General features: G+C 39.9%; 6 protein-coding genes across 6 annotated transcripts; all 6 read right to left on the bottom strand.

The window, feature by feature from the left end:
• Positions 1-226: 226 nt before the first annotated feature.
• Positions 227-898, bottom strand: LSM04_002986 (uncharacterized protein; the record flags this gene model as incomplete). Its single annotated transcript, XM_067333058.1, has 1 exon — positions 227-898. The coding sequence occupies one exon, from the start codon at positions 896-898 to the stop codon at positions 227-229; it is 672 nt and encodes a 223-aa protein (XP_067185630.1).
• Positions 899-1,751: 853 nt separating this feature from the next.
• On the bottom strand, positions 1,752-3,275 carry LSM04_000300 (uncharacterized protein; the record flags this gene model as incomplete). The annotated part of the gene is made up of 1 exon (XM_067333057.1): positions 1,752-3,275. The coding sequence occupies one exon, from the start codon at positions 3,273-3,275 to the stop codon at positions 1,752-1,754; it is 1,524 nt and encodes a 507-aa protein (XP_067185497.1).
• Positions 3,276-3,927: 652 nt separating this feature from the next.
• Positions 3,928-6,216, bottom strand: LSM04_007827 (Endonuclease/exonuclease/phosphatase; the record flags this gene model as incomplete). The annotated part of the gene is made up of 1 exon (XM_067333055.1): positions 3,928-6,216. The coding sequence occupies one exon, from the start codon at positions 6,214-6,216 to the stop codon at positions 3,928-3,930; it is 2,289 nt and encodes a 762-aa protein (XP_067185828.1).
• A 385-nt stretch (positions 6,217-6,601) lies between these two features.
• On the bottom strand, positions 6,602-10,558 carry LSM04_001863 (uncharacterized protein; the record flags this gene model as incomplete). Its single annotated transcript, XM_067333054.1, has 1 exon — positions 6,602-10,558. One exon carries the CDS (start codon positions 10,556-10,558, stop codon positions 6,602-6,604), a length of 3,957 nt encoding a protein of 1,318 aa, XP_067185581.1.
• A 431-nt stretch (positions 10,559-10,989) lies between these two features.
• On the bottom strand, positions 10,990-11,622 carry LSM04_008276 (uncharacterized protein; the record flags this gene model as incomplete). Its single annotated transcript, XM_067333053.1, has 1 exon — positions 10,990-11,622. One exon carries the CDS (start codon positions 11,620-11,622, stop codon positions 10,990-10,992), a length of 633 nt encoding a protein of 210 aa, XP_067185854.1.
• Positions 11,623-12,925: 1,303 nt separating this feature from the next.
• On the bottom strand, positions 12,926-13,744 carry LSM04_001084 (DnaJ domain; the record flags this gene model as incomplete). Its single annotated transcript, XM_067333052.1, has 1 exon — positions 12,926-13,744. The coding sequence occupies one exon, from the start codon at positions 13,742-13,744 to the stop codon at positions 12,926-12,928; it is 819 nt and encodes a 272-aa protein (XP_067185543.1).
• Between the last annotated feature and the right edge of the window lie 76 nt (positions 13,745-13,820).

The raw sequence follows: 13,820 nt of genomic DNA, 5'->3' as shown, positions 1-13,820 counted from the left end.
GAAAAAGATTATCTTTCATCACGTATATATTTTTGAACTCAGAAGCACCGTTTGTCCTCCACACTTCCACTTCATTGGTATTTCTCAACAAACGAAGCAATCAACTGTACACCAAAAGAGAAAATAAAAAATAATAAAAAAGATACACTGCAACCATAACAGTAGTAATATCTGTACCGGAAAAGCCAAACGTTTCTTTCTTTTCCCCACACCCTTTCCTTTTCTTTTAAAAACGTGTATTCGCATTCACTGCAAGAAGTTGTCTTTCTTCTTCCACCGCTATCTGTTCACGTAACTCCCTTATAGCACCAACGCGGCTTCCAAGCAGTTTCAACGGTTTCTCCACATACACCCACTCTGAGTTTATCATGTATCGATAGTAGAGATAAAAACAAGTGGCAATTGTGACAAGTACAGTAACAAACAACTTTACGTTTCGCAATCTCTCCACTCCCATAGTGTGATAAAGTGTATTACGTTGTGTATATAAACCAACAGAGATGGTGTCAAAGGTGTGCACATTGCAGTTCTGCTCATAGTACATACCACGATCTTCCTGATCTTTGAGTGTGCGGCGCTGATTCTCCTCTACACGCAGCATAGAGAGTTCATGCTGTCGTTTCATTTCAAAGATCTCCTTATCACGTGATAAAATCTCACGAATGAGTTGTTCACGGTATTCTGCTGTGTGGGAATCTGCCATAGATGATGAGACTTTTTCCTCTTCATTATCATTATTATTATTATTATTATTATTATTATTATTATTGTTATTATCAGGTGTACTATTACTATTACTATTGGTATTACATGTACTCATGGAACGGGTGGTGGATTGGGATTGGGCGATAATGATTGGAGTGGTGGTTATAATAAGAGAAGTACACCATCGTAACATTGTTTAAATAATTCCAATGTAATAATAATAATAATAATAATAATAATAATAATAATAATAATAATAATAGTACAGTGGAGGCAACTTTCAAGCTTAACACTCTTTATATTGAGCTGTGCACAGCCACAAAAAAAAAGCAAGGAAAAAAATAAAACAGTGTTGAGAGGAATAGTCTATGCCTTTACGTTCTTTCTAAGTAAAAAAAAATATGAACAAAAAAAAGAAGAGAGAAAGAAAACATTTTACTTCATTTTTTTCCATGTCTTTTCTCTCTATAATTCTAAATATTACAGTGAAATACCACAGTGAATCCACACAGGACTACATGATCAACGATAATCATTCGGTACGGATAAAAAAAAAAAAACGATTTCACGCAGACATAAATACATATAAATAAATAGATGTATAAAGGATGAAATAAATGGAAAAAATCAAAGCCTTCTCAGAAATAAGAGCGGATTGTGATTTGTAGAAAATGAGTCCTGCAAGCTCAGTCTTTATTTACATTTCGATGTATGCGCACATACGGTCATTTCGCAAAAAAAAAAAAAACGAAAAACAAAATAAACTAGAACAGGCAAGTAAAGCAGGCAATTAAAGCAGAAAAAAAAAGCACTTCACGTACGCACACGTAAACATATATAGAGCTGTATATACACAATAGACAGCTTTTCTTCTTTCTTAATTTCTCTCTCTTTTATCCATGTAGAGAATGTTTACTGTCGCTACAAACGAAACTGTAGAAAGAAAAAAGGAACAACGACAGTCATAGCAAGAAAAGAAAAAAAACCACCACTTACTTCCAAACATCAACATGTATATATATTTCTGTACTCATTGTCATTAAAGTTTACATAACAATCTTTACAATCTCGCTATCTGACATCATCTGCACACGGCGAATCATTCCACCAACACATGCGAACGACTCCTGTAATCGCGATGATGTGGTATTATTATTATTATTATTATTATTAGACGAAGAGGGTAATAATAATGCCTGTCGCACTGCCACATAATCACGTGAGAGAGGCGGGAAGAAGCGTTTAAATGCCGCCCAACGCTGCCGTACGAGTTGTCCTAAATCACCGCCCCCGTATAAACAGAGAAGTTCCATCGTACTAAAGTCCTCAATGCCTCTTCGAAGTATAACAGGAAGATCAGAAACGGGACGCAATAAAATCTGACAAATGCGACGTTCAAATGATTGTATATCAGCGAGGGTGAGTGCGTTGCTTTCATTTATAAAACTATTCTCCGTTTGACTTCTCTGTGGAATTTCTAGTCGCTGTTCTAATTGCTGAATCTGCCGCTCCTGTGTTTCTAGTGTATACTTAATTTCATTTATACTACGCAAGATATTCATTTTCATAGATTCAATCTGCTCTAACTGTTCTCGCAATACCCGTTCTTCTGCGGCAGTTCTACGGATTCTATTTCCACTCGTATTATCCGTGTTATTATTACCACCACCACGACTATTACTATTATTACTATTACTACTAAAAATATTATAACGATTATTATTATTATTATTATTATTATTATGACGATTTCTATTGCCACTCGTAATATTATTCACATTATTGCGTGCCGTTAATAACGCGGCATCCACGTCTAATGGAAGTATACGATCCGCGGCTGTACGTTCCACAAGACGACGTTCAAGTTCCTCATATTCGCGTTCGTGTCGCTGCACCTCCGCCTCTTCTCTCTCCTCTTGCTGTTGAAATGCCAGTCGAATATCTTCCTTTGCGTGTGCTGCATCACGTATGGGAATTCCCAGCGCTTGGGCGTGTGCCTGCCATAAATGATGGGCATTCGCAAGTGCTGAAAGTCGACGATTGACAGACGCCAACACGGCAAGAGAAGACATATCACAGAAGGAGAAACAGTAAATAATAACATGACCGGGAATTCGATTCAGTTGAGACCAGGCGGGATCGGATCCATCGTGAATGTGCTGCAGGGCCGCTAGTTCCTCCGCCTCATTTAAGGAAGAAGCCCCACAGGATTGTTTTAATCGCTCTAACGCCGCCCGCAGTTCACTGTCATCGTGATATGTACGTAGTTGTAGGCGTGGGCCAATCATTGTACGACTTCGAAGCGGTACATGTGCACCAGCACCTGCCACATGTCTTGTTGTTTCTCTTGTTGATGTTGATGTTTCTATTGCTGCGGCTGTTAATACCACTCCTCCTCCCCCTTCTCCCCTTGTTGTTGTTCTTCTTGGTGGTGGTGGTATTATTGTATCATCTTGCTGCATTTCGACTGTATTGTTATTATTGTGGTTCTTGTTATTGTTCTTGTTTTTACGGTGGTTCGCAGAGACGCGGACGCCAAAGTGTTCATCGCCATTGTGACGCTGAAACATCTTTAATGACTTTTACAAGAAGAAGCACAAAAAATAATAGCAAGACAGATAAATAGAAACAACAACCAAAAAAAAAAAAGAGGATTAATTGGTATATCTATATCTTTTTCCTTCGGACTCATATATTTATATATTTACACATTTATATTATTACACACGGAGGGATAAAAATACCGGAAAGCGAGTAATCGACGGGATTGTTGATGAATGAAGCAATAGTAGCAATCAAAAACAAAAAAAAAAGCGAATAAAAATCCAAAGACAAAGAAGAACGAGACGAAAAGAAACATAGACACAATAAAGATACGACCAACTTGGAATACAGAAATAAAATATCGTTATCCAATGGAAGGAAAACAAAAATTGGAAAAATACAACGATTGCATACCAAACGCGTGAGAGAAAGAAGGGAAGATAGGACTGTCTAGAAACAGAAAAAAAATATGCGCAAAAATAATTTTTCTCCCTTCTGTTAAATCTATTGAGCTCAATGGAGAAAGAAAGCAAGAACAGCCATATCAACAAGGTACCCATTTCTCAGAAGAAATGATAAGTCCAACATGCGTACAAAGAAGGATAAAAAAACAAACAAACGAAGATAATAAAGAGAGACAAAAAAAAAGAAGAAACCAAACATTTGAACTGGTAATAATTAAGCGATATAGTATGGATATTCTTCGCTTATCCTTTCATACATCTCCTTCATCACTTCATCCACCAAGTCCTTCCCAATGGAAAGCACGTCCACATCAAATTGTGCACAAACAGGACGGTGATCCGACTCTCTTATAGTTGGAATATGATGATAGTCAAGAGCACTCACCCTATTAGGAACCATTGGAAATATAAGACGTCGATCTGTGCAAGTTGATCGTCTAGCAGATAGAAATGTAGGGAGTTGCTTTGCCTCTACCGATGCGATATCTACCGTAGGTGAGCCTGAACTCGATGATCCAGTAGAATCAATAGAACGCAAACTATCCCAAAGATTTGTACCAGGTATTTCTCCGTATAGTGTTTTATTTCTTTTTTCTTTGAAGGACGAATCACGACCACTACTACTATCAGAGGATGAAGACGATGGTTCACCTCTTACATCCTCTGCAGATTTGTGAAGAGGTTCATATGCATGTGAAAGAAGCAAATTGTCTGGACCTGCACGCGATGTCTTTTCCTCAACATTACGATGATTGCTACCACTATTAATACTACAACTACCATTATTTCTACTAATACTACTGCTTTTGTCATTACTACTACTTCTACTACTAGTAGTAGAAGTAGTAGTAGTAGTGGTAGTAATAGTAATTGCATTATTTTTCTTTCCGCTATCAATAGAATAATTAACATCATCTTCGCATGGAAGACATACACGGAAAAGAATACGATCACACCACGCCGGATCACGTTTCTTGTAACTGGTATCATACAAATCGGTTCCACGATCAAATTTGTATGTAGGTGGAAAGTTAATAACAGGTTCTTGAAAACCATCAAAAGTATCGCCACTAATCATACCTTGTCGTAATTCATCACAACATATGAGACGATCATAATCTTTACACCTAACGAGTCGTCGAATATCAGTACTTTTTACACCATGCAAACGTGAATTAAGATCACCAAGAAAGAAAACATAATCATGCTGATCTAACACACGTCGTTCAATACCAATAGATGGGTATCGTCTAAATTGACCAAATAAACGAGCCCAAGCAGAATGGTTTGCAATAGCACCTCTAATCTGGTCAGAATCAGTTGCAAAAGTACTAAACATTTGAAGTACTTCAGTTTCATCATCTACATCTACTTGAGCTTCAAAACGAAGATCCCTTAAAGAAGCATAGTAGTTAAATCTACGTGTACGCTCGTTATGTTTGTGTGCTACAAAGTGTGCTGCAATAAGAAGAAATCTCTTTCCATATATAGTGGCTCGTAATCCGACAGAACCTTTATTACCCCATACTCCACGCATTGCTCCAGTACGTGTGAGGGAGGCCCTTACATTTATCACATAATTAGCATGCTCAACACGTATAACAACAATCAATACAAGACCCACAAGTTGTACCATTTTAAGTTTCCTATACCATAACTTATGTTCACTTGCCTTATTAAGGGCTTCCACAATAGCCTCTGCCCATGATACACCCGTCTCTGTATACTCTCTGACCAACACAACTCCCCCCATTTCTACTTCCTGAAGACTTACCACTACAAGATCAGGAAAATCTGCAATAGGAAGTACTGGTGGAGTTCCTTTGCCGTCTTTTTGGTAATTTATATTAGCAGTATGGTATGCTCTTAGTTTTCCCATAAGAGTATTTCCTAAAAGCCACTCACATAAATCATGAGATGATTCAGGTGGAGGATTTCGATCTACATTCCAAGTACAAGCATGTACACGAAATGTCCTTCGTATAGACTCTGGTTTTTCAAGTTCTAGTCTTCGTCGTATGATGGCATTAGCTATAGAGCGACGCTCTGCAGCATCGCTTTTAATAGAACTAGAGATAGTAGAATTATTTTTGGTGTCATCTTCATCATCTGACGTTTTTAGATGAAGAAGAGAGGAGATATCCCGAACAATAGCACGACCTAGACTCTTAGATTGCCTTTTTTTCTCAGATTCTGTAGTTAAAAGGTCATCCTCCTTTTTTAAAAGCGCATAGTCAGTAGAGTCAGTCTGTGCCCTCGAATTAGGACGAGCGCCAATTTTGAGCAAGCGACGAAAATAATAAAAAACTGCAGAAAAAATTGAGATAAGAAAATTAAATATTCTTCCCAGAAAACTTATGGTCTCATGAGATTTTTCTAATTTAACAGGATTTTCTTTTTCAATATTTTTCTGGACGTCAGATCTATTACAAGCGCTACAGCCACTACAACCACTACTACAGTTACTACTCTTCTCACAACCTTGTCTACGGCACCTAACCATCTGCTATATTTCCTATTTTTCAGACCTTTTTTTTACTTTGTTTTGCCGTTCAAAATTACACAAGTAGAAAGTGAAGAAAATTTAATATAATCTGATGCAAAACGCTGATGAAAAAAGAAAAAAATCCACGTTTTTACAAAGGAAAACAAAGCAACGACGACGATTAAAACCTCAAAAAAAAAAAAAAAATGCAAAGCTAAAAAGCAAAAAAAAAGGGAATTCAATACCCTGTACACAAAATAAAGAAGATAGAGTTCAAGTTAATTCGCATTTGCTCCAAATAATTTTTTTTTGTACTATCTATTCCTCTTATACTTCTTTTTCTTTTTTACATCAAACTATCCCACACATCTTTGTAGAGATGGGGTAGCACACACATACGCTCTCACATTCTAGTGTTCCCACTGAGTCGATTTACCTTGATTGAACTCTTGTGACCACGATCAGGTGGTAATTTGGATAGAGCCCTCAGTTTTGGAAGGATTGACGGATGAACACCACTAGGTAATGTGCGTCCACTTCGTTGCACCGCACTTTTTATTGCGTTATCTAAAAGTTGCAATGCAGACTTGTAGGGGTCGGGAGTATTCGTCCTTGGTATAATAGATGACATCAGACGATTTTTAGACATACGCTGCAATAGAGTGCTTCCACTACCAGAGTTGGTATTCCTAGCATACGTATTGCCCGAATTTTCTTTCAATTGTGTTGCTGTTGTTGTTGTTGCTCCTGCTGCTGTTGTATTCGTTGTTGTCACTACAGTTGGAGGTGTTGGTGTTGTTGTGGTTGGTGTTGCTGTTGGTGTTGTTTCTGCTGTATTCACTATTGTTGCTGTTGGTGCTGTTCGAGAGAGTCCTTCTTCCAGTGTTCGGATGGCATTACAGAATGCATTAAGTAGATCCCGTGAAAGTATCAAAAATTGTTCACGGGATGGGCCTGCGTCGATGGAAACGGCCAATTCCTTCTTAAAATCTCTCACTACATCATCTAACAACTGTAGTATGGCAGGTGAAACCAAAGCAGCAGATGGTTCCACCGCTGCCTGTGTTTTTCTCTGTATAATCATCCTCGAAGTGGGAAGTGGCTCCGCTCCAGTACTCGCCTCCTGCCACCAGGAGACCTTTCCTTCTCCATTCTCACTCTGTCCATTGGGCTGCTGTGTGGCAATGAGCTCCAGCCGTTCCCCGAGGACTCGCGGCACACACGCCAGAATCGGCCCCGCCTCCTCCGTGTTGTTTTTGTCCGTCTGGTCGTCCACCACCCGCACGGCGAGTTGCTGGAGGAGCAGTGAGCCGTGAAGCGTCGCCCCGATGGCGGCGATGGCGGCGGGAGTCAAGACAATTTCACCGCCGCCCGCCCGCCCGCCGAGCCGCCCCGCCGCCCCCACCGCGTAGATCCACCGCGAGACGCCGACCGCCGCCCGCAGCCGCACGCCGGCGAAGAGCATCCGCCCCGTCCTCGCACTCCGCACCCGCAGCGTGGGGTCCAGCGTGTGCAGCCGCCGCGGCCAGTCGAGGGCGAGGAGCTGCCGGTGCATCTGCAGCGCCGCCTCAAGGGCCTGGTGGGGGGTGCGGAAGAAGGCGATGTACGCCGTGCGGGAGTCGGTGCGGGCCACAAACCCGTCGTGCTCAAGCAACGCCTGCTTGACGACGTGGTTGTACTGGGCGAGGACATCCTTGCAGAGCTCATCCTGCAACAGCCGGGAGAGGGAAGAGACACGGGCCGCATCACAGAATAAGAAACCAATATCGGAACTGTTCGCCATGTCAGTAGTTGTGGTGGTGGTAGTGGTGGTGGGATCACTCATGAGGAGCCAAGGTAGACGAAGGGATTGCTGTGCTGTAAGATCCCAGGCAGTATCATGAGAAGCCATCATTGCCGCTTCTCCTCGTTCCATTAACTCTTGCTGCTGTGAAAGAAGTTGTATGACTTCTTCACGACGAAGAGTACTTCCCTCAAGTTGAAGTTCTGCTTTTGCAGAACGATGTGGTAAATCATTTAATATTACACGACTCTCACCATTAGAACTCATAGATCGTTGCTGACGCTGTCGATACGCATAAGATTTAGGTAAAATCGAATATACATCAATTAAAGTAGAAATAGAAGGGATATATCGTCCACCACGTTTTACAATATTATATTCCATACTTGCAAGATTAGTCTTTGTAGCGTAATAATCTTGTACAACTTCAGATACAGCTAATATTTCCCCTTCACGAGCTAAATCACACAAAGTTCCAGATAATGTCACTACTCTACCTCGACATATTAGCACTGTAGTAGAATCATCAAAGTTACCAGAAGAAGCAATCTTATTACCACCATTACCATTATCACTATCACCATTATTATCATTATGATGAGATCTAAAAGCTGCAGTTTGACTAACATTACTATCTACGGGTCGAAGCCTTCCTGCAGTAATGGCAGCACGCATAAGACATCTTTCTCCCTTACCCAATGTTTCACATTTTTCACTTATAAAACTGTATACTTCTGAGATGAAGCGTAAAACATGTTCTGGTCGACGAAAAGCAAAGGTAAAAACATCTCTGTTATTACCATTAACCTGAATACCCTCATTTTTACTACCAGATAATAAAACAGCAGACATTAAAAGATCACGCAAAGAACGATGCTCATCTTCGCTCATTAATAGGGAAGTGATTTCACGCCATAATGCGCTATCTCCAATATCAACAGTACAAACATATGAAGTTTCACTTGGATCTATGTAATGAATTCTAGCGAGGTAAGCATCTTCAGATTCCATCACTATCTTTTCCTGAAATGCACAAACTGTTTCAAGTTTCTTATATAGAGTAATAATATTTTCACGTTCTCGTCGTAATGAGTATAATTCAACAAGATCAGAAGAGTGAAAATCTTTTTCTTTTTTTGATTGCTTCTCAATATCACAAATACATTCTATCCATCCTTCTTTTTGTAGTTGCTTCTGCTGATCTACTCCAGTATGGGCTAGTTGTTTTACACCCTTCATAGGATTAATAACTAAAGATAAAAACATATCTGTATCAATTAATGCACGAGGAAATCGTGGTGTAGGATTTAAAAGATAAGGTGGAAGTCCACGGCGTCTTTCAAGTGATACAGGGATCATAGAATATAACAAATCACCATATGGAGGATCTACGGATAGAACACTCCATCCTGTACCTAATTTATCCCGTAAATTTTGTACATCTGTAGAGATTTCTGTATGAATATCATTCATAATATTCACTTCTTTACAATAAAGTTTTCCCCAAGCTTCATTTGCTACAATTTCACCAACAGGTGCAGCCTGTAATGCAGTAATTAGGGCATTACGTACCTCTTGACCATAATATACCGGACGTCCCGTAATAGGATCAACCTCTGATCCTGGATTACATGTATACACACAAGTGTGAATGCGTGGTCCACTGTAAAGAACTTCTCCATTATCAATAACGGGTGCAAAATAAGGAATTTCAGCCGTTCTCGCAGGCCAAGCAACATTTGTTACACCAACATGACATTCCTTTGTGAAGTGTAATGCTGCAGTCGCACTATGAAAGGCAAATACTTCCATTTGTTTTACACTACAAACATGATATCCCCTACATTCCCTTGCTGCACTTAGCAGCATCCCTTGATAAATATTCATCGTGAATTCCTCACCCCCAACAAGTGGATGAGAAACATTGGCTACAATGTGAATAACAAAGGTGACATCACGCACAGGTAATTTCATAGCATCAAAACGTTGCACAAAGTAAAGATCATCATGTGTCTCCATAAGTACAGCTTCCATACATTCCAATCGTCTTAATCCAGCAGTACGTACTCGACCTGCAATTTTAGCTTTTTCAAATGCCATTTCTACACGATTTGCCTGTCGTTGACGCAATACATCATCTGCTACACGCTCCTTTAGTGCATCATTCTCACGTTGTAAAGATGCATTCTCCGTACGAAGTCGTTCTACTTCATCTCCCAGAACAATGATTTGAACTTTAGCATCCGTTTCCATTTTCAATATAGAGGCACGTAACTCATCTACCGTAGCCACAAGCTCTTTATTCCATTCCGATATTTCCTGCAAACCACTCTTTTTAAATGGTTGATCCAGAAGTGGGGCAGAAGTTTTCCGTCCTAAAGGAGCACCTGTGTGACTATCTGTTCTCTGCGTTTCCGATAATGCCTTTTCTAGTGATGCCACAGTGGCCTCAAGCTCAGCAATGCGGATACGTGAATTATTACACGTAATGACAAGTTCTGCGAAACGGGCCTCTGGAGAACTGTTAATACTACTACTGGTAACCACCGCACCAGTATCATTGGCATCCTCTGACATTATTCTCTTTCTCTTTTTCTTTTCTTCTTTGTAATTATTATTATTATTGTAATTAAATTTACTCTGAACTAGTACGAAGGAAAAAAAACAACAACAACCACTACCAACAGAACACCAGCAAACAAACACTAAAAAGAAAAAATGAAATAACAGCATAAAGGTAAGGAAAATCAGCACACACATACACACTTGTGGAAAGAGGGGAATACAGAGTTTTTTCCTTAATTTGTATCACTTATAGAACCTTGAGTTTTTGAGAATGAGAGGAGCAATAAATAAAAACAATAAGAAGACATATATGAAGCAAAATCAATAAATAAGAAAAAACTTAACTGCAAAATGTCATGTTTTCGCTGCGTTACAACAAAATTCCAAACTATCACTAACAGCAACACACAATATTAGAAACAACAGTAAAATATTCAGCAACTTTATGCTGCACGCCGCGGCTCCATTTCATCACGGTATTCCTCGACAAATTCCACCAAAACTGGTGGAGGATTAATAGGAACATTTATTCCATACCCCTCTCTATTCCCCATCAAATGAGAGGAATTTTGTACTACACGCTCTTGTAAAGATTCCAGTGTTCCCGACACTTCGTCCTTTTCCGCCTCTAAACACCGAAGAGTAACTTCTAGATGATATCTGCGCTCTTGCAACTTTTCCCTTTTTTCTCGGAATTGTATGAGAATTTTCCACATATCTTCCACCACACTATTGTTTTCATGATTATCTAACGCATACTCAGATTCCATCCCTGCTTCTCGCTTCTTTTGTGGTTCTAAAAATGATGAGTTTCCACTCTTCTCGTAGTCATGCATTTCCATAAGATATGCTTCTAAACCCTCACGAAGCCGTAATTCCTTTTGTAGCAAAACATCAAGCGTTTTTTCAGATTGAGTAAGTGTACCTGTAATAGAATCAATCTCATTTTCAAGACGACACATTTCATTCTGCCAACTCTCGACATTTTTAAGCTGATTCTCTTTTTCTCCATCCTTTACTATTCCTGACTGTATATCACTAAAAGGCAATAGCCACTGCACAACCCAGTCCCACATACGGTTAACTGCACCTTCCAGCGAAACATTAAATAAACAAGTATGAGAATACACAGCAGTATAAAGGATAAAACGAAAGAAAGGAAAAAAATTATAAATCAAAGGATGAGAGAGAGAGAGAGAGAGAGAGGAGAAAAGCAGGGAAACAAGAAATAAAAAAAACTTTTTTCTTTTTTTCTTTCGTATATATGATATTTATTTATGCATAGCCCCTTTAACGATAAAAGCAAAATAGAAATATTATGATTTCCCACTCATTACAGAGAGTCACTTGTATCTCTTTAAAAATCCAACAAGAGCTATGGATTGCCTTGCATGACAAATAATGTCTAAGAATCCCATATATAGAAGAAATATACAATTTTTTTTTTAAATTCCTCATCCAAGTATACGACTAGTTCCCCTTTATTACAATTATTAAAATAGCAACTATATGGTATCCCAGGTGGAGATAGAGGAAGATGGAGTGGGTTCAGTGCCAGGCGAAAATCAGAGTAAAAATATCGACGAAAACAGTATGCCGAAGAAGAGATGCGAATATCACTGTTTTTGAGTAACCCCCAATTATTCCAAACGTCCAACTGCTAATGAATAGGACGGTATCAAGGGCATTCAAACTCACTTGAATAAATAAAAGGAGAACTTACTCCCCTTTGAAAAACACATACACATTTCATCGACGACCATTTATAATGATAAGCGTTGAATATTAGATATCATGTTTCCTTTTTTTACCACTAGGTACTCGTAAGATTAGATCACTCCCTTTGAAAAGGGGTCTTAAAAATGAAAAGAAAAACAAAAGAAGAGGGATACACACACAAAAAAAAAAAAAAAGAGAAAAAAAGACAAATTCACCAATGATAAACTGTTGATGTTCTCATCAACTAGTGTTGGGTATATTACGTTGCGGTGCACTGTCATTCAAGAATAGCAGATGCAAAAAAAAAAAAAAGAAAAAAAAACTGATATAGCAATACAAAGGCATTTCTGTAAACATGATAGGTTAATCACGTGACTCTATAGGGATATAACTATTTCCCACAAAAATACTGCGTTGCAGCATTAGTTTACACCCTCTCCTCATCGACAAGCAAAATAAAAAGATTGGATGCTCCATACAGGTGCTAGCACAAGATGGTATTGTCACCCTTTTTTTTAGATATATATATTTTTTCTCATCCTCAGGATGTAGACACATACGCTCTCTCTTTTTTTTTTAGTTTCAAGAATAAAATAAAGAAGAAAAAGGTTGATTCACCACAATAACACATAAAAATCGTGCAAGAGGTACATCGAACAATTAACAAATATAAATCCGTACAATTCCCTTTGTATTTCTTCTTTCCCCTACCCCTAACTTTTCTCCCATAACACAGACTGATCTTAAATCCTTTTTTTTAGTCGTACAAGAACATTTTTTTTCAGCAACAACGTTCATCCGTTGTGTGTTTATCTTATCTCTCGTAAGACGCTCTAACATTTCCACTGCATGTCGAATCCTTCCCTCTGAAAACATCATCATTATGAGACGTAAATCACCTCGCTCATTTTTTGCGATTGCACGTCTGTGTGCTGCTTCCGATACCAGAATACGACATTGCTGTTTCTGCGCCAAACTCGGCTGACGGCGTCGGCGCTGCTCTATTGCCCGCTGCCGACGCTCTTCCTGTTCTGCTGCCGCTGTTGTGTTTGTGGCGTTGGAGCCTGTTGTTTTGGCGGCTGTTGTGTTGTTTGTTTTTGTGGCCGGCCGCGGCTTTGTGAATCGCCTCCTCGCGGCCCGGGCGGTGGGGGTTGTTGGCGCGGCGGCCGGGCGGTGCGTGGGGGTGCGGGGGGAGTCGTCCCACAGCCGCCAGTCGAAGGGCCCCCGCCGGCCCCCGCTGCCATTGTTTTTGCCGTGCGGCCCGGCGGTGCGGGCGTGGTGCTCGAGGGCGGCCTCGTAGGCGGCGTGGAGTGTTTGAAATCGTTCCTTCGCGTTGGCGTCGGGGCAGCGGTCGGGATGCGTTGCGACCGCCAGCGTGCAGTACGCCGTGCGGATGTCGTCGTAGGAGGGATAGCCGGAGAGGCCAAGGATGCCCCACGCCCGCCGTATCCCACGTGGCTCACGCACGCCCAATACCATTTGTAATATATATATATATATATATATATATATATATATTACAAGTATAGAAGTATATAAATATGCGTGTGTATGT

The sequence above is a fragment of the Trypanosoma melophagium genome (assembly GCF_022059095.1).
Source record: "Trypanosoma melophagium isolate St. Kilda chromosome Unknown ctg9segment0, whole genome shotgun sequence".
NCBI classification, from domain to species: domain Eukaryota; phylum Euglenozoa; class Kinetoplastea; order Trypanosomatida; family Trypanosomatidae; genus Trypanosoma; species Trypanosoma melophagium.
The sequence above is the reverse complement of the archived record's forward strand: the minus strand, read 5'-3'. Positions and strand labels throughout refer to the sequence as shown.